The 21,932-nt window shown below is 44.0% G+C and overlaps 1 protein-coding gene across 4 annotated transcripts in view; it reads right to left on the bottom strand.

Moving 5' to 3' along the window:
* The window catches only part of CEP350 (centrosomal protein 350), a 109,254-nt gene that overhangs the window by 24,479 nt on the left and 62,843 nt on the right, over positions 1-21,932 (bottom strand). For 2 of the 4 annotated variants that reach the window (XM_068239719.1, XM_068239722.1), the window contains 12 exons: positions 18,138-18,215; positions 17,865-18,025; positions 17,516-17,664; positions 16,748-16,932; positions 15,743-15,830; positions 15,522-15,668; positions 10,229-10,386; positions 7,884-8,006; positions 7,445-7,638; positions 5,781-5,977; positions 3,597-3,738; positions 2,742-2,902 (listed from right to left, as the gene is read on the bottom strand). In XM_068239719.1, coding sequence (XP_068095820.1) covers positions 2,742-2,902; positions 3,597-3,738; positions 5,781-5,977; positions 7,445-7,638; positions 7,884-8,006; positions 10,229-10,386; positions 15,522-15,668; positions 15,743-15,830; positions 16,748-16,932; positions 17,516-17,664; positions 17,865-18,025; positions 18,138-18,215 — 1,783 coding nt within the window. The remainder of the gene's footprint in view (positions 1-2,741; positions 2,903-3,596; positions 3,739-5,780; positions 5,978-7,444; positions 7,639-7,883; positions 8,007-10,228; positions 10,387-15,521; positions 15,669-15,742; positions 15,831-16,747; positions 16,933-17,515; positions 17,665-17,864; positions 18,026-18,137; positions 18,216-21,932) is intronic. The other 2 variants (XM_068239720.1, XM_068239721.1) reach the window with 2 other exon arrangements.

The raw sequence follows: 21,932 nt of genomic DNA on the forward strand, positions 1-21,932 counted from the left end.
ATAATCTCCTATTGCCCGGGGGCCCCATGAGTTGTCAGTCCGCCCCTGCCTCCGCCGCTTAGTTTCAATTTGGCACATCCTTGTACGCATTCACGTCAGAGAGAGTGTCCTGCGCAGGCGCAGTACAAGGTTTTCTCTCAGTGCGCCTGTGCAGGACGCTCTTGCCCGCGTCAACGCATACGAAGATGCACGTGGCCAGGGCTGCGCAGGCGCAGTGGACCTCCGACTGAACAGTCGGCAGAATTGAAACTAAGCAGCGGCGGTGGACCGGAGGATCATTGAGGACCGGCACAGGACGGCTGCTGGTAGAAGCCAAAGGTTAGTGAAACTCTTTATTTACTATGGTTTAGGTTCCCTTTAAAAAAAAATTCTGGTAGGTGTTGCACTTTAACTTCTTAAAGAGACACTGAAGTGGAAAAAAAAAAGATGATATTATGATTTGTATGTGTAGCACAGCTAAGAAATAAAACATTAAGATCAGATACATCAGTGTAATTGTTTCCAGTACAGGAAGAGTTGAGAAACTCCAGTTGTTATCGCTATGCAAACAAGCCATTAAGCTCTCTGACTAAGTTAGTCGTGGAGAGGGCTGTTATCTGACTTATTATCTCAACTGTTCCTGGACTATTTACTTTTCCTCTGCCAGAGGAGATGTCATTACTTCACAGACTGCTCTGAAAGACTCATTTTGAATGCTGAGTGTTGTGTAATCTGCACATATTATAGAATGATGCAATGTTAGAAAAAACACTATATACCTGAAAATAAAAGTATGAAAATATTTTCTTTGCTGCTAATCTTCTAGTAATTATTCATAGTACACAACCAATTCACTATATCATATTTTTTTTTCGCTTCAGTGTCTCTTTAAAGACCAGTGGTTTATACCCCTCTAGTGGCCGGGCTAATTATTACAATTCGCAGCTTTAACAGTTTATTGCTCTGTCATACAACTAAGCACCCAAATTAATTTTACCTCCTTTTCTCCTCACCAACAGAACATTCTGTTGGTGGGATCTGACTGCTGCCATTTTCATTTTTTTTTCTTTTTATCAAAAAATATCTTTTAAAAAAACAAAACAAAAACCCTGATTTTATTCACCAACCCCCACAAATTAGCTATAGATCGGGATACATACACTACATAATACATACATAGGCATATGCCTATGATAGGGATTAGATTGCGAGCTACTCCTGGGGACAGTTAAGTGACAAGGCTGTCCTTTGTAGAGCGCTGCGCTAGATCATAGCTCTGTACACGGTTTTTACCTTTTTCTTGGGAAAATTAGCCTGCCAGCTCCGATCGCGGCTGGCAGGTTGATAACGAATCCCCACTCGTTTATCCACAGGGAACATGCACTAATCCCGCCCACTGCACTTTGACGCCAAGGTGGTGGTCCCCAGACAGCCACACTACCGCTGCCGATCGCTGTTAGGCAGTCAGGAACTGGTTAACTACTTCGTGCCATAGGCTGAAGGGTTAAAGCACACCTGTTCTGGCGGGGTGTGTGCACTTCTGAAGAATGGACGTTTATATAAACGTCCTATTTGCACCAAGGGTGCAAAGTGAGGACATTTATAAATGTCTACTTGCATGAAGTGGTTAAAGTACATCAGAACTGAGAGGGATATGGAGGCTGAAATATTTCCTGTTAATCATTACAGAATGCCTGGCTGTCCCGCTGATCCTCTGTTTCTTTTACTCTAAAGGTGCATACACACATCAGACTATAGTCTTTGGAAAATGAAAGATCACAGACCAATCTTACCACCCTTCATGTAGTATGAGAGCCATACTCTACAGTCTTTTCTATGGAGCTGAACTCCACATCAGAAAAAAATCTTTGCAAGATGCTGCACACACAGATGCTGTGCAGACACAAAAGATCAGTATCTGCAAAAGATCTGTTCCTGCCAAAAATCCATTCCTGCAAAATGCAATGATAGTCTATGAGATCTGCAGATCATCATACACACATGATTTAACTGACATTCATCTGCAGATCAAGCAATCATCCGCAGATCTGAAAATCCATCCAGGTGGATCTGATCTGCAGATGAATGTCAGTTAAATCATGTGTGTATGATGATCTGCAGATCCCATAGACTATCATTGCATTTTGCAGGAATGGATTTTTGGCAGGAACAGATCTTTTGCAGCTACAGATCTTTTGTGTCTGCACAGCATCTGTGTGTGCAGCATCTTGCAAAGATTTTTTTCTGATGGGGAGTTCAGCTCCATAGAATAGACTGTGTAGGTATGGCTCTCATACTCCATGGAAGGGTGGTAAGATTGGTCTGTGATCTTTCATTTCCCAAAGACTATAGTCTGATGTGTGCATGCACTTTAAGCCACAGACCCTGAATAGGGATGATTAATGAGATGGAAATAATTTCTCCTTGCAATCAAATTTCATGTAAATGTTATGCAGCTTGAACGATTAAAAACGGACAGGAAGCTATTCTGATTGGTCCAATTTCAAGATGCGTATCATTTACAAGAAATTTGATTGCAAGGATAAATCATTCCTGACCCTGATCGAGGATGCAGATCAGGAGTTTCTGGCTGAAGTCTGACTGGATTAGCCACACGCTTGTTCCAGGTGTGATTCAGACACTAGTGCAGCCAAAGAGATCAGCAGGGCTGCCAGTCAACTGGTACTGTTTGAAAGGAAATAAATGCGTCAGCCTCCATATTTGGGCATTTGCTGCCCTACTGCACATAGATGAAAGCTTACCTGAAGCTGTTGTAACAAGATGGCTTCCTGTGCCCGTAAACGCTCCTTCTGCCGCCTTTTCTGTTCTCGCTTCAGGTTTTCCACAACAGATTTGCGTTTCCTGAGCTCTTCCTTCAGTGCTCGGACACGGCCCTCAATGTCACTCTGATCAGATGTAGCTTCTGTAAAGAAACATTTACTGGGTGAAGATTATAGTGAGTGGAACTTTCATGTGAGGCAAAGCGTTAACTCACAGTTGGCTAGGATGTGGACAGCAGCACTCAGTGGGGGACATTTATCAAGAGTGTCCGAGACAAAATATTCGTAGGTTTTTAGAAATCCATGCAGAACGGTCTCAGGCATTTTAAGAAATCACCAAATAGTGCAGTTTCCTTCTTAAACTTTTCTTAAATAGGATGAGTTAGGAAGGTTTCTCAGACAGTGCAGTTTGTGAGGGAAATTGCTGTTGCTGAGGTAACCAATACATCTGCTGTATTGCATGAATGCCCAGCACAGGAACAGTTGAGCATAGAACAGCTTCACAGGAACCAGCAGGTAGGAGGAGCTCTTCACAAATTATGTGTAGCTTGCACTGCACAAGCTGTGTAGAAGTACTATTCAGTACTTCTTAATCTGCTAAAGTTTAGGAATGGATTAGCACTTTTCTTAACTGTAGTGCAGTTCTAGAAATTCACGCTATTAAGTAGGATTTAAGAATTTTCTCATGATCATGCAGAACTGTTCCTGCTGCTGGTTAGAACTGTTTAAGAAGGAAAAACTGTCGGTAATGCTTTGACAAATCTGGCCCAGAGACAGTAACAGCTGTGAAGTCATGCAGGTCAGTTAAATATTTAAAAAAATGGATATGGTAATTACCTGAATGCGTCATAGACAGGGACTCTTCAGACCATGTGTGAGAAAGCTGATGGGGTCGTAGGGTAATGTGGACTCTCTGCCTTGGAGACTTAATACTCTCTTTACTGGATTCAGCTGGGGACCTCTCGCTTCTAGAAGGAGACTATAAAAGAGAAAAGAAGCGGTTCAAAAATAAAGTAAAAAATAACACAGTGAGTGACTGTCTTTTTCATCTTCACAGATTTAGTTTTTGTTGCTATGTAAAGATGATACAGTGGTTGTGGGTCATGCTGTGAGTCGTACAATTCATTAGTTTAAGTCATTCAAAAAAAAATACTATAAACAGCTTTGAAGCTGCCACTGAATAACATGTAAAGACATGTATGGCAACATTTATAAGAGAAACATTTGGGTGTAACGTATAGATTGTAACTGTACACCTACCCCAAGTGCTGTAAGAATGTGTGTAATACCAGTTAGGTTTTTGGCACACTGAACTCACTGGTGTGTCAGACTTATCATATATCCCCATCACAATAAATACGGTGCTTGGATTTTGAAAATCCACAACAGCTGACGTTGCTCAGGGCTACTCTAGGCAACAGAGATATCAACACAGGCCGAAAGACTTTATAATTCCAACACTTGTGTCCTGACAGACAGCTGGCATTTTCTGCACCTTCCAGCAAATTCTGCCTGGCAATACAGAGTTTTGAACATATCGGCTTTATTTCTGTGTTCTGCCAAGCTCCACCAATGCATTTTACTTTAAACTAGGAAGAAAAGTATCATCAAGAAAATGTTTTTTTTTTTTTTTTTATTTATTTATTTGAAGCTCCGGTTGCTTGTTGGACTGGAAAAACAGATGCAGATAATCCTGAGAATAATTCTCAATTGATCCAGGATTATGCAAATTCTGTATGCAATTTTCTGCATCTTGAAAATGGACCTATCAAATTCCACTTAGGCAGCATCTGATTGGTCAATTTGCTTCTTTTTAGTTTCAGTCTATTCAAATGAATAATAATGGTGCAACGTGAAAAACACGTGAAAAACTGACACAGCTGTGCAGTTATGAGTAACGCCATAAAAAAGGAAGACACCTATAAAATAAAGTAAAGCTGTGTAAATCAGACACCTAATTGATTGGTTTGTTTTCAATCTGCATACATTTGCATACAGAATGTGAATAATCGCACATCATCTTAGATTTATTTGGACCTCACTGAGCAAAAAAAGTGCCTTGCATTGTCGCTGTAGAAAAAAAAAGCCATACATCCCTCCAGCTCTTACTCACCCTCAAAGTTGTATTGTTTGTAAAGGTGATTAGGAGATTACAACGATTACTCACACCATTTTCATATTTTAATCTGCCATTTATTTTTAAAAAGTCATACACCTGACTCAGATCTGTGAACAAAGTCTAGAGCTGGCAGTGAGAATTTCATCTTCTTAGAACAGCTACCAGCTGACCTCACCCACCTTCTCCCTCCTGTGAAGCAAGGGGCAGATGTGGGCAGGGTCAGCACAGTGTTCTCAGGGGGAGACTGGATGGTTTCCCTCCTAGCCACTCCCCTGAATACCCTCCAATGGGTGATGGTGGGATAGGGGAACTCTGTTCACAGGAAAAGCCTGGCTGGTTTCCCCTGCCAGAGACTCCCTATCTCCTGTGGATGATGGTGGGCTCTAGGTTCACTGGAAAAGACTTCTTGATTTTCTCCTCCCAGCTACTCTCCGACTACCTCCTGTTGGTGATATTTTACAGGACAATACTGGCTGGTCACTCTTCCCCTAATAACTCCTGACTACTTCATGTGGGTGATGGTGGGATGGGGCAGCTCTATACTTAAAGGACAAAACTGGCTGGTCCCCCTTTCCTGAGTGACTCCCTATCTTCTGTGAGTGATGGTGGGATAGGGGGAGGTCTGTGTTTAGAGGAAAAGACTGACTGGTTTCCCCTCCCAGCAACTCCCCAGTCCCTGTGGGTGATGGTGGGACAGGGGGTGCACAGTTTACAGAACAAGATTGGCTGGGTTCCCCTCCCAGCGACTCCCCATTTTCTGTGGGTGGTGGTGGGATAAGGGGCGCTCTGTGTTTACAGGACAACACTGACTGGTTTCTCCTCCCAGCGACTTCCTCCTGTGGGTGATGGAGGGGGAGCTATAAATTCACAGGAAAATACTTTATACTGTTTTATGCACTTACCTTCTTACTGGGGACAGATAAGCCCAGATCTTCAGAGATGCTGCTGATTTCCCCACTCTGCTCATGGATCTGTTCAGCGATGGTTGATTGCTCTATGCTCTCGGAGGATAAATACTCTGGTGGGGGGCTTAAAGAGGTCCTGGTATGAATCGTGGGGCTTCTTAGAGTTGGAGAGGCTTCCCTACTACTTCTCTTCTCTGCAGAGCACACACACAAAAAAAAAATCTTAAATTGACATACACAATTTTAGCTCTTCTTCCTCCTCACCTACACCCCCTTCAAATAGGCCAACAACAGCATACTGAAAATAAAAAATGATGTACGTAGTCTGGTCACATGTCAACCAATGGGCTCTTCCACCTGTTTCCCTCTACTGTTCTATAGATGGAGTTCTGCGCCTGACGTTAATAGAGCCAGAAGGGAAGGGCAAGTAGCCCAGAGGTCACTTTCCTCCTCCTCCTGCACAACCATACAGAAAGGGCTGTAGCTTGGATTGCCAGGACTCTGTAGGGCTTGGGATCTTGACCTGCAGTCAAGGCCAAAGCAAAGCTGAGTGCTCTGTAGTTAAGATTAAACTAAAACTGCAGCATTTAAAAGTCTTACTTTATCTAATGCTGTTTAAAGTGGCATAAAACTCAAAAATAAAAATCATAATATAAAAAAGTGCCCTTAAAAATATAGATTATCCATTTTACACTGTAAATAAAGCAATATTCCAGTCTTACTTCTAACCTTTTGCTTCTCAACCCCTTTATGAACTGATGCCAAGAAGGAGCCAGCCACTGTGCATCATGGGGCAGGTTTTTTCTTTTTCTTTATCCCTGCAGCCTGATAGATGGTGAAGACTTCCAAGGCTTCCTCCAGCAGTTTTAGTTCATGATCTGCAGCTGCCTTTGTCGCTGTCTCAATCAGACTGAGTGCTAGCAGACATGGACGGAGCTGCATATCATAAATAAGAACTCAGAGAGGAAGTCTTTGACATCTTTTGGGCTGCAGGAATAAACAAAGTAAACCGACAAAACAAAACTGCCCCAGTATGCACAGCAGCTTTCTAAGGTTTATGAAGGAGTTTGAGAATCATCTAGGTTAAGAGGGCAAAACCCATACTAAACCTGGTGTATTCATGGTCCATCTTGTACATGTTCTACCCCAATTATTGTGTCCCCCTTGTACCTCGTGTCGTCCTGTGTCCCCCATGTTCCCCCTTCTAGTGCCGGCTTCTGCTGATCGCGTCACCAACAGAAGCCGGCACTAGGAGAGCAGTAAGCGAGAGGTGAGGTATCTGATCACCGCTGGAACGGATTGATGAGGTGAGCTGTGCTGCTTATAATTATACACAGGGGAGTGGAGGAGACATGGGGGACAATACAGGCCGTCTCTGACATTGTGGTGGGTCGTATGGGTTCGTAAGTCAGGGACTCCCTGTATTTGGCATATAAGATGCAGTGACTTTTTCTCCCCGTATTTGGAGGTCAAAAAGTGCGCCATACATCAACTGCCCACTGGGAAAGTACTACTGACCTGTTTCTGGAGAAGCGTGTTAGATTTGGGTAGCACAAGTAAGTGAAAAGCTAGGGGACACCTCTAATTGTTGGAGTTTTTATTAATTATGCAAATATAAATTTAACAGGTTTGGAAATTTCAGTTGAAAACAGACTCCTCACCTTCCACCACAGTGTCTTCCCCCTCCGTACTTTGGCTCTTTGTTTTCACTCTCTGTTTATCCCAAGCTGCCAGTGCCTGCTTCTCAATGCGTCTAATTTCCAGCTCTTCAGCATCCAGCCTCCTTTTCCACTCCAGAAGCTCCTGTGCATGCAGCCTCCTCTGCACCAGCTGCTGCTCCCGCTTAGTTAGGAATCTGAGGAGAGGTGTCAAGGTGAGAGACATACACTCTGTGGCAGACAACTCACCCAGGATAGGAAGGGATGAGGGAAGAGCAAGCAGTGGAAAAAGGAAGAAGGAAACACAACATCCGCATGCTCTGCCTTCACTAGCCCCCCAACAGCACACTGTCATGCCCCCAGGATTTATCATCATCATCAACAAAGCATCTCCCTACCCCCCCTCACACAGTGCAGGGAGCAGAGGGAGTGATGCTGTTACCTGAGCAGCTGGCGGCAGATATACAGCTGGAATTTGGGATGAAGTTTGGGAAAGCACACACTGAGAGAGGCCCAGTGCTGGGGCGTAAAGACAGAGAAGAAGCAGTGAACAGGACAGATGTCTCTACAAGAGAAGGAGCAAGAGTTTACCAAGAGAGTGACAAACAGTAACAGAGTGGAACAGCCAAAAATCTGCAAAGACAGGACCACTATGAGGATCCTGGAGGATGCCAAGCAGAGTGCAACTGAGAAAGGCAAGGAAGTCACATGGTTTCATATTATATGGGAAACTGAATACTATGGAGAAGACACCAGAGACAAGGATATGACAACAATGAACTATCGCAGGATGAAACATAGCATGGAAAAATCACGGTTAGCATTAACAGAAAGAAATGACGCAATGTAATTTATGCCATGTGTCATTAAATGTGCGGTACATTTCTACATGCTAGATACAGCAGGCTGCACACAAATCAATTTACTACCTGGGAACTCCATCAGCTTTAAGAATAAGGGATCTTTTCGACTGCAAATTGGGATCCCGATTGCAAACCCACAGCGATCTTATTGAGATTTGTCATCTGACATACAATTTTCAGCGCATTGCAGCTTGTTTTTTTCCTGCAATCATTATTAACATTGTGATTGCAATTTTCTGAGCGTAGGTGGAGGGGTTTCAAGCCATATAGGAAAATCACATGAAAAATTGCATAGTACTGCTCTAGGTATTGACCAAAAGAACCTATTTAATAAAAAATGACACATTCTATGGATCCTGTTCTAATATAAAGTTATAATTACCTTCTGAATCCGTCCCGGAGCCCGGTGTCCGCCAGCTACTGGTGCATAGCCCCACCTCCTTGCAGACAAAAACATGGTGCTTTCTTTATTTGGGATAGAGAAAGTGCCACAACTCTTTTCTGCAAAAGGCGGGGCTCCACGACAGATTGAGAAGAAAAAGACCGGGCTACGTTTATATTAGAAGAGGATCCATAGAATTGTGGCATTTGAAAGCTGGCCGACTGAGCCAGTCACTGGCCACTGCACATGCGCGGTCATAGTTGCGCACCTCCTTGATATCGCTCCAATGGCCAGGAGCGTCCAGAGCAGTTCAGCTTCAGAAGCCTCCATGGGGACTCCCAAAGGCGCATTCAACCAATTGGTGGGTTAACTGTCACGGGAGCAGTGGTGGATCAAAGGCACGAAGAGAAGTCTGAGAAGGCTCTATGGGATCTAGAGCCTTTCCTCTACAAAGGAGTGTCTAAAGTTTTTTAGGTTCACTTTAGTATTACTTTAATCACTTAAGTACCAGCGGTCCCTCACCCCTTAAGGGCCAGAGACCGCTCGTACCAGAAACCGCGGAAAACCACGATAATAACGACGAATTGCCGCACATATCCGCCGCAATCTTCGTCACCGCCACATGTTGGGAACCTGGCCCACCCACTTTGCCGTCTCTATGACGGCAGAGTTCCTGTGAGCCGGTCAGGGCCACTTTCATTGGCTCCTGACCATGCCTATTAATGTAAGCCAATGAGAGCTGCTTACGTTGATAGACGGCTCCTGACCCGCTAACAGGGCTCTGCCGTTATAGAGACGGCAGAGCGAGTGAGCTGCGGTGGGGAGATAGCGGTGAGATCGTCGGGAGTGACTAAAGCGGCGAGAACTCGCGGGGTTGGTGGATTGAAATCCACGCCCTGCCAGCCTAGATTTTAATCAGTAAGGTCCTCAAGTAGTTAACATGTGAATATTAACTGAAATAATCAACTTACAAAGAAAGCACAAGTGTAAGTTTACATAATCTCAAATTTCAATACATGGGGCATTACAGATTTCGTCTACATTGCTCTTAGCAGAGTTTTATCTGACGTGAAACAAAATTCTGAGGATTGGAAATTATATCGAAACATTTCTGGAGACACTGCATGAAATCGGGGTCGGCTCACACAGGTTAGTTGCCCTGCATTTTTGATGGAATGGGCTGCAGACAAAAACTGGTAGCACATAGCAAACCGTTACCTTTAATGGGCAGGTTCATCTCTACCTGTTTTTGATGTGCCCATTTTGTCCATTGCGTTTCTGTAATGGACAATGTGGACAGGTATGATTTTTATGGACAGTGGACGGTGTCACCATTCATGAATGGCACGCATCCTCTCCAAAGTGACAGCAGACCGTACAACAGTCCATATGGCCTACCTGTAACCACACAATATGGACACAATATTGCTCCTGCTGGGTCCATTGTAGTATGAACCAAACCTAAGCACGTTGACCATGTTACAGCAAATGAATAGCAGAGTGTGAAGGCAACATGTAATAATCAGATATGGAAGTAATTACTTGGCATCCGTATGGCTGTGCATTTTCCGGAGCTTCTGCATGATGCTGCTGGTTTCACTACCAGACACAGACACAGGAGAGGGGCTCCGGCTCTCTGCATCAGAAGGAACACGGCTTGATGATGGACTAGGCTGTGCCTCCCCTTCAGTAGGCTGCTCCTGCTCAAGGAAACAAGTACATCAGTGTCTTCAATCTTGTTCATATTGACAGTTGCAAAGGTTAAACATCATGGCAATCACAATGCAACTACATGGAATATCACTTTGATGGTAAGGATGGAGGTAAGCAGAGGATGGTTGTAATGATTGCAGCAGCAACCACTCTCACCCGCTGTGTGTGTACAGGGAATCAGCAGGTTCACACATTAATGTTTATTGCACCATAGTGGTACTAGAGTGGCTGGTTAGTTTATCTGCCAACACCTGGAAAATAGCTATGGTAAATGGAGATTTCCAAGTATCTAAAATGCAGCGATTGTGAATCTATCCTTAATCCTGCAAATATACAGGGAGTGCAGAATTATTAGGCAAGTTGTATTTTTGAGGAATCATATTATTGAACAACAACCATGTTCGCAATGAACCCAAAAAACTCAATATCAAAGCTGAATATTTTTGAAAGTAGTTTTTAGTTTGTTTTTATTTTTAGCTATTTTAGGGGGATATCTGTGTGTGCAGGTGACTATTACTGTGCATAATTATTAGGCAACTTAACAAAAAACAAATATATACCCATTTCAATTATTTATTTTTACCAGTGAAACCAATATAACATCTCAACATTCACAAATATACATTTCTGACATTCAAAAACAAAACAAAAACAAATCAGTGACCAATATAGCCACCTTTCTTTGCAAGGACACTCAAAAGCCTGCCATCCATGTATTCTGTCAGTGTTTTGATCTGTTCACCATCAACATTGCGTGCAGCAGCAACCACAGCCTCCCAGACACTGTTCAGAGAGGTGTACGGTTTTCCCTCCTTGTAAATCTCACATTTTATGATGGACCACAGGTTCTCAATGGGGTTCAGATCAGGTGAACAAGGAGGCCATGTCATTAGTTTTTCTACTTTTATACCCTTTCTTGCCAGCCACGCTGTGGAGTACTTGGACGCGTGTGATGGAGCATTGTCCTGAATGAAAATCATGTTTTTCTTGAAGGATGCAGACTTCTTCCTGTACCATTGCTTGAAGAAGGTGTCTTCCAGAAACTGGCAGTAGGACTGGGAGTTGAGTTGACTCCATCCTCAACCCGAAAAGGCCCCACAAGCTCATCTTTAATGATACCAGCCCAAACCAGTACTCCACCTCCACCTTGCTGGCGTCTGAGTCGGACTGGAGCTCTCTGCCCTTTACCAATCCAGCCACGGGCCCATCCATCTGGCCCATCAAGACTCACTCTTATTTCATCAGTCCATAAAACCTTAGAAAAATCAGTCTTGAGATATTTCTTGGCCCAGTCTTGACATTTCAGCTTGTGTGTCTTATTCAGTGGTGGTCGTCTTTCAGCCTTTCTTACCTTGGCCATGTCTCTGAGTATTGCACACCTTGTGCTTTTGGGCACTCCAGTGATGTTGCAGCTCTGAAATATGGCCAAACTGGTGGCAAGTGGCATCTTGGCAGCTGCACGCTTGACTTTTCTCAGCTCACGGGCAGTTATTTTGCGCCTTGGTTTTTCCACACGCTTCTTGCAACCCTGTTGACTATTTTGAATGAAACGCTTGATTGTTCGATGATCATGCTTCAGAAGCTTTGCAATTTTAAGAGTGCTGCATCCCTCTGCAAGATCTCAATATTTTTGACTTTTCTGAGCCTGTCAAGTCCTTCTTTTGACCCATTTTGCCAAAGGAAAGGAAGTTGCCTAATAATTATGCACACCTGATATAGGGTGTTGATGTCATTAGACCACACCCCTTCTCATTACAGAGATGCACATCACCTAATATGCTTAATTGGTAGTAGGCTTTCGAGCCTATACAGCTTTGAGTAAGACAACATGCATAAAGAGGATGATGTGGTCAAAATACTCATTTGCCTAATAATTCTGCACTCCCTGTATAGCATGATGATGGCAATGAATGAAAAGGAGTTACTCAATTTATTGTTATATATGATGTGTCATTTTCGCAATAAACAAAACTTGTTATAATTTGTATGCGGATACAAATACATATTGAACAGCAGCTAGTTTGCTTGGGTGCCAACGATAGTTAAAATATTGGTAATGTTCATTACCGAACTCTTACTGTAGACTTACCTGGCCCCCATTCACCCCCCCCCCCTTTCCTAGTGCCTAACACTAACCCTTACCTACTAATATCCAACACTAAAGGTGGTCTCTAACAGTCCAATTTCTAGCGAAAAATCATTAGAGCGATCAGGAATTCTGATCGGATTGGTTGTAAATCTCCATTGGTGGACACAATCGATTATGAACGAGTGAAATAAAATGTTGTCCGAATTAATTTTTTCCGTCGAACCAAAATTTGGATTTTCTTGTTGGTTGTGATAGATAGGAAGCAAAGATTGGTTCCTTGAGGGTGTAGTGAACGATGTATTCCAATATTTCACTTCCGATACCGTCTTTCCCCTAAAGTAAGACATCCTCAGAATATAAGACCTAGCTAATACTTTGCTTATTCTGTTAATATAAGACATCCCCCGAAAATAAGACATCCCCCGCCGAGTAGCCGACACATACCACTAATGGACTGCGGTGTCTGTGAGGTCTCTGGGACGCTTTCTGTTTACTACAGGCTGCGTGCTGTCAGTTTGTGCTGCTCGTCGCCTTCTTCCCTGTTAGTTTACACAGGCGGCCAGCATGGGGGACACATCGTGCAGTGCCGATCAGGCACTTGTCATGTCATCCTTGCACACAGCAGATTTATCAACTGTGTGCAGGGATGACATGACAGGTGCCTGATTGGCACTGTAACTGTACAATGAGCAGCAGGCAAAGGCGTCCAGCAGGGGGACACATCATGCGTTGCAATATAAGACATCCCTGAAAATAAGCCCTAGCACACTTTTTGGAGCAAAAATTAATATAAGACACGGTCTTATTTTCAGGGAAACACGGTAGCTCGAACGATTTTTCACTAGAAATTGGACCGTTAGTGGCCCGCTTAAAGAGAATCTGTCCTCTAATACTCTAATATTCTTACACTAAAAAGCATACCATTGTATTCCTTATTTTCTCCTGTGCCCCTCTGTGCCGTTTCTGCCACTCTCTGCTGCAATCCTGGCTTGTAATTAACAGTTTTAGGCAGTGTTTACAAACAAACTAACCAGCTTGTAATAGGCTCACATAAACAGTGAGTGAGAGTGTGTGAGTCATACAGAGTGTGCAGGGGGCCTGCAGAGGGTGTGTATCGCTTCTATCCAATCACAAGCAGCCCTGCACATTCCACACATTCAAGCCTCAGGGCCCGTTTCCACTAGTGCGATGCGAATCGCCGGGATTCCACCGCTGACGAAATCGCATGCAGAATGAGATTCCACGTGCGTTTTTGCCGCGATTTCGCATAGGCAGAGTATATGCGAATTTAACCATGTCACTGCCTGGTTCATTTTACATTACTTTTCATGCGAATTCGCGGCAAAAAACGCATGTGCGTTTTCCCTATTAAATACATAGCCTGCGAATCGCCTGCATTCCTCACGCAGGCGAATTCTGCAGGCTCTACCGTGCAGAAAAATCCTGCACAGAAAAACGCAGGAAAAAACTGACAAGTGGAAACAGGGCCATCCACTTGTATTAGTTATGCGAATCCGCATGCAGACAACGCATGCGGATTCGCTCTATTGGAAACGGGCCCTTAGCCCGACAGACACGACAGAGGAAAGGAGATAAGATTTATTACAGAGACAGTGCAATTAGGAAAGGCTGCAGTAAGCCAGAGCACATTAGAACAGGCATAGGAACTTATAGGATAGAAGAACTAAGGCTGAAAAATTTATTACAGAGTCTCTTTAAGGCTTCTTTTCCACTTGCATGCACAATCGCAAAAGTTTCTTTTTCCACTCAACGTGATTGCGGCGGTCACCTTCGGGAGCGAAACAAGCTAATGGAAAAGTGCATTGCGATTTACATATCAATCACAGTACACTAGCGATCGGCAAAACGCCGGCACCCGCTTATTCAAGTGGATCGCGGCAAGTGGAAAAGGGCCCTAACCCCATTCCCCCCACTGCCTTACACTATCCTTCGTACCCTTTATTGCCTAGACACACCCCTCACCCCCTTAAAGACCAAAACTACAGTGGCCAATCAGCAAATAGGTGATCGGCTATACAGACTGTAGCCAATCAGCTAACTGCTATCAGTCGCACCTTGCGTCAGATTCGCTAGGAGCTGGTTAGCCACGGAGTTTTCATTGGCATCTATGAGACGCTTACTGCAGCGAGTGCCCAATCAGCCTGATCTATTCATGCCACACACAGAGAACCTTAGGCCTGTGTTTATGGCCTCCTAAGAGTTAGTTTACTTATGTGTTCATGTACTTACACTTATGTGATTTTAAAACAATATGAGAATGTGCCCAATAATGTAAATTACTTGCATTATCTATTTAACCTCTGCTAAATCACCAGTTTGTCACTAACCGCATCTACAAATGAGTCATTAGATGCACTTTCTGCCATACTTAATGTTTGCCAATGCATCAGCACTTTGTAAGATAGCTTATAATCAGTCCAGATTTTTTTTACTCCTGTTTTAAAAACTCAGAACTCTCCCCCACATCTCATTCTTCTCTAAGAAGGCCCTCAGCTTTGGTGGCGACGTCATCCTAGGGTGTGAGCTGTTACAAGCCTCCAAGCCAACATCACCATCAATCCCTTTCCCCTTCTGAACAGTATACTGTGTGTGTGTGTGTGGGGGGGGGGGGGAGTGGTAATGTCAAGCATTCAGTAACTAACAGGAACACACTCTCCAATCAGTGACAAAGGGTAATTGGCATAAGTGCTGTGCCCCCTTCCAGAAGTGACCACAGATGGACTGATCGCTGAGTAAAAAGGCTGGTAGACATCAAGTCAGAAGGCCAATTATGATGTCACTTGCTGGGTTTCGCTCTTGATTGGGCTCATGAGAATCTTTGATACAAAGGCCTGAAGAAGGGTGTATCTAGCCCCGGTAAGTATCGAATCTTTAGATTTAATCATCTCTGGTAAACTTTAAGCCTTTTGCTACTGCAATACACTGTAGTGGTCTCTACTATAAGTCCTGATAAAACACATTGAGTGTCAAACTGTACCAACAGCAGACATAAGAGTGGTGAAGAATACGCACCAGCTGTCCGCTCTCTGCAGACTTCAGCTTCTCCTGCAGCCGTAACGTGCTGTCCTGGATGCGCTGAATCTCCTCTTGCTGTTTCAGGATAAGTTGTCTTTCTCTGCGAGCGGCTTTGTTTGCCTCCTGCAAGCGCTTGATTTCCGCCTAAAGAATGAAAGTCTTAATGAAAGAATGAACAATTTATTTATAAGTACATAAGTACTGCCTGATAAACATACCTGTTCCTGCTGGAGTCTCAGTAAAAGACCTCGCTGTCGCTTTCTCAAAGGGGGCATTTTATCATCTTCTCCTTTGTCACGAAGATGTCTAGAAGCATACACACATTTTAAATTATAAAATGACAGAAGCAAAAAAAATGGTAGTTGCAGGTAAGCAAACCTGAACTGCAAAATGAGAGAAATGCATGTATAAGCACTAATGGTAAATAAACTGAAAATATGAGAAAAGGCAGTCATGACAGTGTTCTGTCAAATACGCTCCATTCAGGTGCAAAACAAATAGAAGTAAGAGCTCTGTGAGCGTCACAGTTCTGACTTGTTACCAGGGGGACACACGTAATTTGGGCACTGGCTATTGCTGGCGTCCGAATTACCTAGTTTATTTTCTAATTTGGTCTTTGTGCAATTCACATTATGGCCTATGGTGGCGCCCAAGTCATTGGTGCAGAAATTTGCTGGCTCACCCCTTCTCCTCCCATAATGTTCCCTGGTGTCTAGCGGTACCTCCTCCCCTACCATAAAGTGAAACTCTAGAGGAGATACCATTAAGCACCATGTAATGCTGTATGGGGAAGGGAAGGTGGATGGCCACTGGGTATGACTGGAGTATAAACCATTTGTTTTGGAGGCCGATTTAGGAGCAAAAATATTAGTTTATACAGTACATGGCTCCACTACAAGATCTGTGCAATGCAATGTATAATTGTACTGACAATTGGGAAGGCTGGGCTCTCCACTTGCTTTACTTTCACATTCTATTTATCCCAGCAGTCTATATCATAAGGTTCTCACTGAATTTACTCTTAGTAATAAATACATACTCGTTACATGTTCTCTTGCCCACAAGTGACACATTTCTTTCAAAATATAATAAAGCAGTAATATAAAAAGTAAATACGATATCTTTATGCACAAGCAACAAATATGCCTCATTGCAGGTGTGGACAAACAGAGGAATCAGGAGCCATTCAGGCCAGAAGCCAGAAACTGCTAAAGCCCTTCTACCTTTTCTGGTGCTCCAGCCATGCAAGCTCCGCCTTGGTCTTCTCTTTCAGGGCTTTCTGACGTAGGCGAAGAAGGGCGGCCTGGTGGGCAGAGCGCATCTCCCCTTCTTCCATGTACTGCCGCACCATTTCCATGGTGAATTTCCAGAAACTGTCCTGTCCACTGGAAAATGGTCCAGTAAGCTCCTGCACAAGAGTTGCACAATCATACACAACAGAATTTAAAACCATTACATTAATACAGATATGGTGTCATACATAGGAAGCAACTCAGCATATAGGAAAAACAAAGTAGTATTGAGGCTTAACTGTGCTTTGCAATTGCAAGCAATTCCAAAAGCGCTAGGCTAATGAAAGTAAATAGCTGCAAACCCACAGGAGGGATTGAAATTAGAGAAGTCGCAATTGCGGGTCCTGCAGCATTTTTGGAGTGTATGCGCTTGAAGTATAGGAGCGCTGCAAAACTGCTTTTGAATTGCTGTTCAAAAGCGATTTTGCCTGCACTTGTGGTGTTTTGAATAAAGATTTTACTTGCATGCCAAGTCTGTGCACCAACTTCTGACACGTAGCCACGGCCCCTTGCACATTATGTGTAAGGTGGAGGAACAGTACTACAGAAGCCAGCGCACAGACCCGGCACATACAGTATGTTAAAACTTAAAGCGATTGCACTTTAAGAAGCGCAAGCGCTGCTCCCAGTGGGTGCCCAGCCTTAAAAAACATTTAACTGTGCTTCAAGGTCAGAGCAGAGCTGACCAACAAGCCTCACCTTATCAGGTGTACTTTCTTCATCAGATTCATGCCTCCGACTTCTTTGTCTCTCCAAACTACCTCGCCGATGGGACTCAGAGGGAAGCAGTGAACGGAATGATAATTCTTCAATGCCTTCTTCATTAGGAAGCGCCTCTGAGCTAGCACCTGACAAAATCAATCACAAACATAGACGTGAAACTGCTGTTACTTTCTGAAGGACCCTAATAAAATTGACAGGATAAAAGTTATGACCCCAGCGGTCTGCTAATCATACATGCAAAGTTGGCCTGGGCAGATTTATGGTTAAAAAAAAGGGATATGTTCATATACAAAATGTAAACCGTGATGGCTCTCTAAATGCAAACCTTTATCATCAAGTGATATGTTGCTGTCCCCCTTCACTGTACTCTTTTCTCCTATTGGAAGCTCCTCAGAAATGCTCTCCTCAAGATCTTGTTGGCTAACTATTTCTTCCTTCACAGATGCAACTGAGGATGCTGAAGGACTGTCTTGCTCACTGCTGCTACTGAAAAACATCCACATAGCAATATCAGCATTCATTAACCAATTACAACCACGGGTAATGCACAACCCAACACTACAGCAATGAAAAAAAAAAGGTTGTGTGACCTACGCACCTGTGAGATCGCTCTTTAAAGCTAGACACACTGCTTGGAGGTTGGGAAGATGGTGAGGCAGATCGAGAGCCCTTTTTCCTACACAGGAAATAGCGAAACAATATACATAAGATATATTACAGGGGAATTTGCTCACCTCTTGAAAATTAAGACAGCTCTGGTCATATGCAACATTAAGACTTGGACCCTTAGAGGCCTATTTCTACAGCATCCAACATCACGGTGGTAAACAATATATTCTTTGACCTATTTATAAAAGGTCTGGATTTCACATAGCTTTAAGAACAGTGTTGTGATATTTCATTTGGGTCACATGATGTTTAAAACACAGTGACTTGACTGACCTAGACAATTTCAGACTAATTATGTGCATGTGTGTTCCCTAAAATGGTTGAACACTGATAGTGCCTCAGCGTGAATCCCAGGTTATGAGCATGACAGGTTTTCTTGTGTGCTGACTGGTATAGGAAGAGTAGGGTCCTTTACCATAATGGGAAAATCTCATCGCTGGTGTAAAGGTCTAGTACAGAATGCTACTGCATGCAATCCATTTTGGAAGCAAATGCTCCCTTTCCTCAACAGCAAAGTCTTGCAACCTGGTTGTTTTTAATGCATCTAGCATTTCAGCTTGATGTGTCATGAGTGCAGAGGGTTAATGATTGTTTGTATGTAAACTGACCACTCCCCTCAGCTCCCAAGTTTCAATATAAAATCGTGGTCTCTTAGCAAGGTGAGCATAGCCTCTCCTTTGTATGTACGACCAACCATTTATCCACTAACAATCCAGCTCTGATTGATGGCCCATAGTCCAAGAAAAAGGCAAGCATAACAAATATACCAAAATGTGCTTACGGAATATAAACTAGCACATAAAGAGAAAAAGTACCCTAAACAGCACCAATCTGGGTGCCTATGCTTTGGGTCTGGTGGTGGCTGTCTCCTCCCCACTTCCTCCTTCACATAAGCACTTCTCTCACAATTCACTCTTCTACTTGGTTTGATCAGCTTATTGGTTGGAGATTTGTTTTAAGATTGCCATACATCTAGCGATGCATGAGCAGACCAAGAGACAAATCTCTCTCATCGAATCTAATGAGCAAGATTTGTCAGCTGCCCATACACCGCAGTCTGATTCCCGATCTCACGCTGAAATCGATCCGGTATCAGCCCTGAGCGCTGCCACGCCGCTGTGCCCCCCTAATGCCCGCCATGCCAAAGTGTATATATTACCTGTCTGCGGCCTCCACTTGTCGCCCGCTGCTCCAGGCGCATTCTCCTCTTCGCATATACGCACGCCCCACGTGGTTTCCGAGTAAGGGCGTGTATGTGTGATGTCACACGCGCGGCCTTACCAGGAAACCACGTGGGTCGTGCGTAGATGAGGAGGATGTGTCTAGAGCAGCAGGGGACAAGAGGAGGCCGCGGACAGGGAATGTATACAATTTGGCACGGCGGCGGATGGTTGCATCGGTCGTCAAGAAATTGCATGCCGTTCCCGCTGCACACTCGACCAAACAACTTTGGCCCGACATCTTGCAGCATGCACTATTGACGATACGACCAATTTCCGTCCTGCAATTGGTCGCTTTGTCGGTAGGGCATGCACTTGGCAGCACAGACTTTCGTCCAATTCGATTATAATAATTGAATTGGATGGTCGATCGGCCGTCAAGGTGCCTGATGTATGGCCACCTTTATGCTCCTATGCAATTGCAAGTTAGGTTGCGGTTCCTATTTAAACAGGCAATGCACTTTTTGGTTGCTATTTAACTTCCACCATTCCTTACCATAATATCATTATTAGCATTTGCACCTTATTTTCTTGCAAATAGTTACTATGCATTTTTCTTATTAATCTGTGTAAGGATTTCTTACTTTGAGCTTAATTGCTTCTACAATGTACAGACATGCTGTTGGGGAGTTGAATCTATAAGACATACTCATTTTTTTTATACCAGGATGTTGATATTTATTAATGGCCATCACTGAACCTTAAAGAGGAGCTGTCAGCCATACTATGCCAGATAAAAAAAAATCTACATATATAAGTAGATAAATACTTGCTCTACTTACATAACATGTGTATTGCACTGTCCACGTGTTGATTTCAGTGAACTTTATAAAATAAGAAAAGGTAAATGGAGAGAATTCTGTTCGCTGGCAGGGGCCATCTTTAGTTTCTCCAACTGAAGCCAATGCTGAGGTAATTTTCTCCCTTACTCCCCCCCCCCCCTCCTCCCCATAGCAATACCGTAGTGAACACCACATCAGTGGGATTCCCCGCATCCATGAGAGCCCCCCCAGCCCTGCTACTATATCCATAGGGATTCTCCTTGCATTTACCTTCAACCCTGCAGCATCCCCGCTCGTCTCACAGCATAACAGCGCTTAGTGGGGAAGAATAAATGCAGCTCCATCGCCTGGAACCATGTTGAGGTGAGTCTGTGTGCGCTGCATATATACATCCAGACTCTACAATTCTGCGGGACGAGCGCCGACCGGGGGATGCTACAGGGTTGAATGTAAATGCAGGGAATCCCTATGGAAATAATAGAGCCAGGTGTCCCCATGAAAGCGGAGGTGCCCACATGAATCGGCGGAGATGCTCGTCGGGCTGGAGTGCAGGGAGGGGGCGGACGGTGGCAGACACGGAGGCATCCAATGAGAGGAGTAGGTGGGAGAGTGACACAGGCTGCAGTCAATCAGGCTGAAATAGCGGTATCTGTGCAGAGCGGGAGGAAAGTAAAGGAGAACGCCCCCCCCCCCCCCCCCCCCCGCCCTGCCCCAGGCTGCACTGCAACTTCTCTTTTGCGGTTGATTGCTGCGTATTAAGGAGCTGGGGACATGAGGATTAATATCTGCAATTAAATAAAGTATTGATTTTGAAGTTAGGCATTGCCTGTTTAGCATTCTTTTTTTATGTTCAACCCATAGAAATAAAGAATTTATTTTGGTTTTCATGCCTAACAGTTACTCTTTAAAAGGAGTTCTGTGGGGCTGCTGCAGATAAAAACGGCTATCTATCAGCCCCCTGTAGCAGTAATGTCCCACGCCGTCCTCCTCCGATCTGCCGTTCTCCGCCGCCGTCCCCGGTCTAGCGCGTCATGCATCCAACTGCGGCTGCGCGGCTAGGGCCGCGGGCCTGCTCGCTTTTGCCCACGTCACCGGAAGCTTACTGCGCAGGCGCAGTAAAAGAAAACTTCGCACTGCGCCTGCGCAGTTAGTTCCCGATGACGTGACCGGGAGCGCGCATTATTCGTCTGTGTTAGACGAATAATAGCCTGGTGCCGGGGAATGGCAGCTCGGAGGAGGACTGCGTGGGACACGACAGCTACAGGGGGCTGATAAAAGCCCCAGGTAAGTGTCTGTTTTTATCTGCAGCAGCCCCCACAGAACCCCTTTAACACCTTTTGGCGATTTTTATTGTTTTTATATGTGTTTATATTCTTCAATAAAGATTTACTGATTATTTGCATACCAAATTGGCGCTGTTTTGGGTAGTTTTTCTCTTTATGTGCAAAGTCAGGGCCCTGTAGTAAGAGAGGAATGGAATCATTTTTCACTGTAAATGTTATGTGGCTGTATTGAGGTCAGTAGCTCAATAAATAAGTTGAGTAAGAAGTGGTCCCAACCTTACAAGATGCATACAGAGTATCTTTCTTATTAAAACAGAAAGTCCACATATAATATGATTTTAAAAAACAGACCTCTAGTTTTCAACTGCAATAACAGAATAAATTAATTCATGTCTGTGGGCAATAGGGACAGTTTCAGTGAGCACAAAATGATGGTGAA

Source organism: Hyperolius riggenbachi, chromosome 6 (assembly GCF_040937935.1).
Source record: "Hyperolius riggenbachi isolate aHypRig1 chromosome 6, aHypRig1.pri, whole genome shotgun sequence".
Classification (NCBI taxonomy): Eukaryota; Metazoa; Chordata; class Amphibia; order Anura; family Hyperoliidae; genus Hyperolius; species Hyperolius riggenbachi.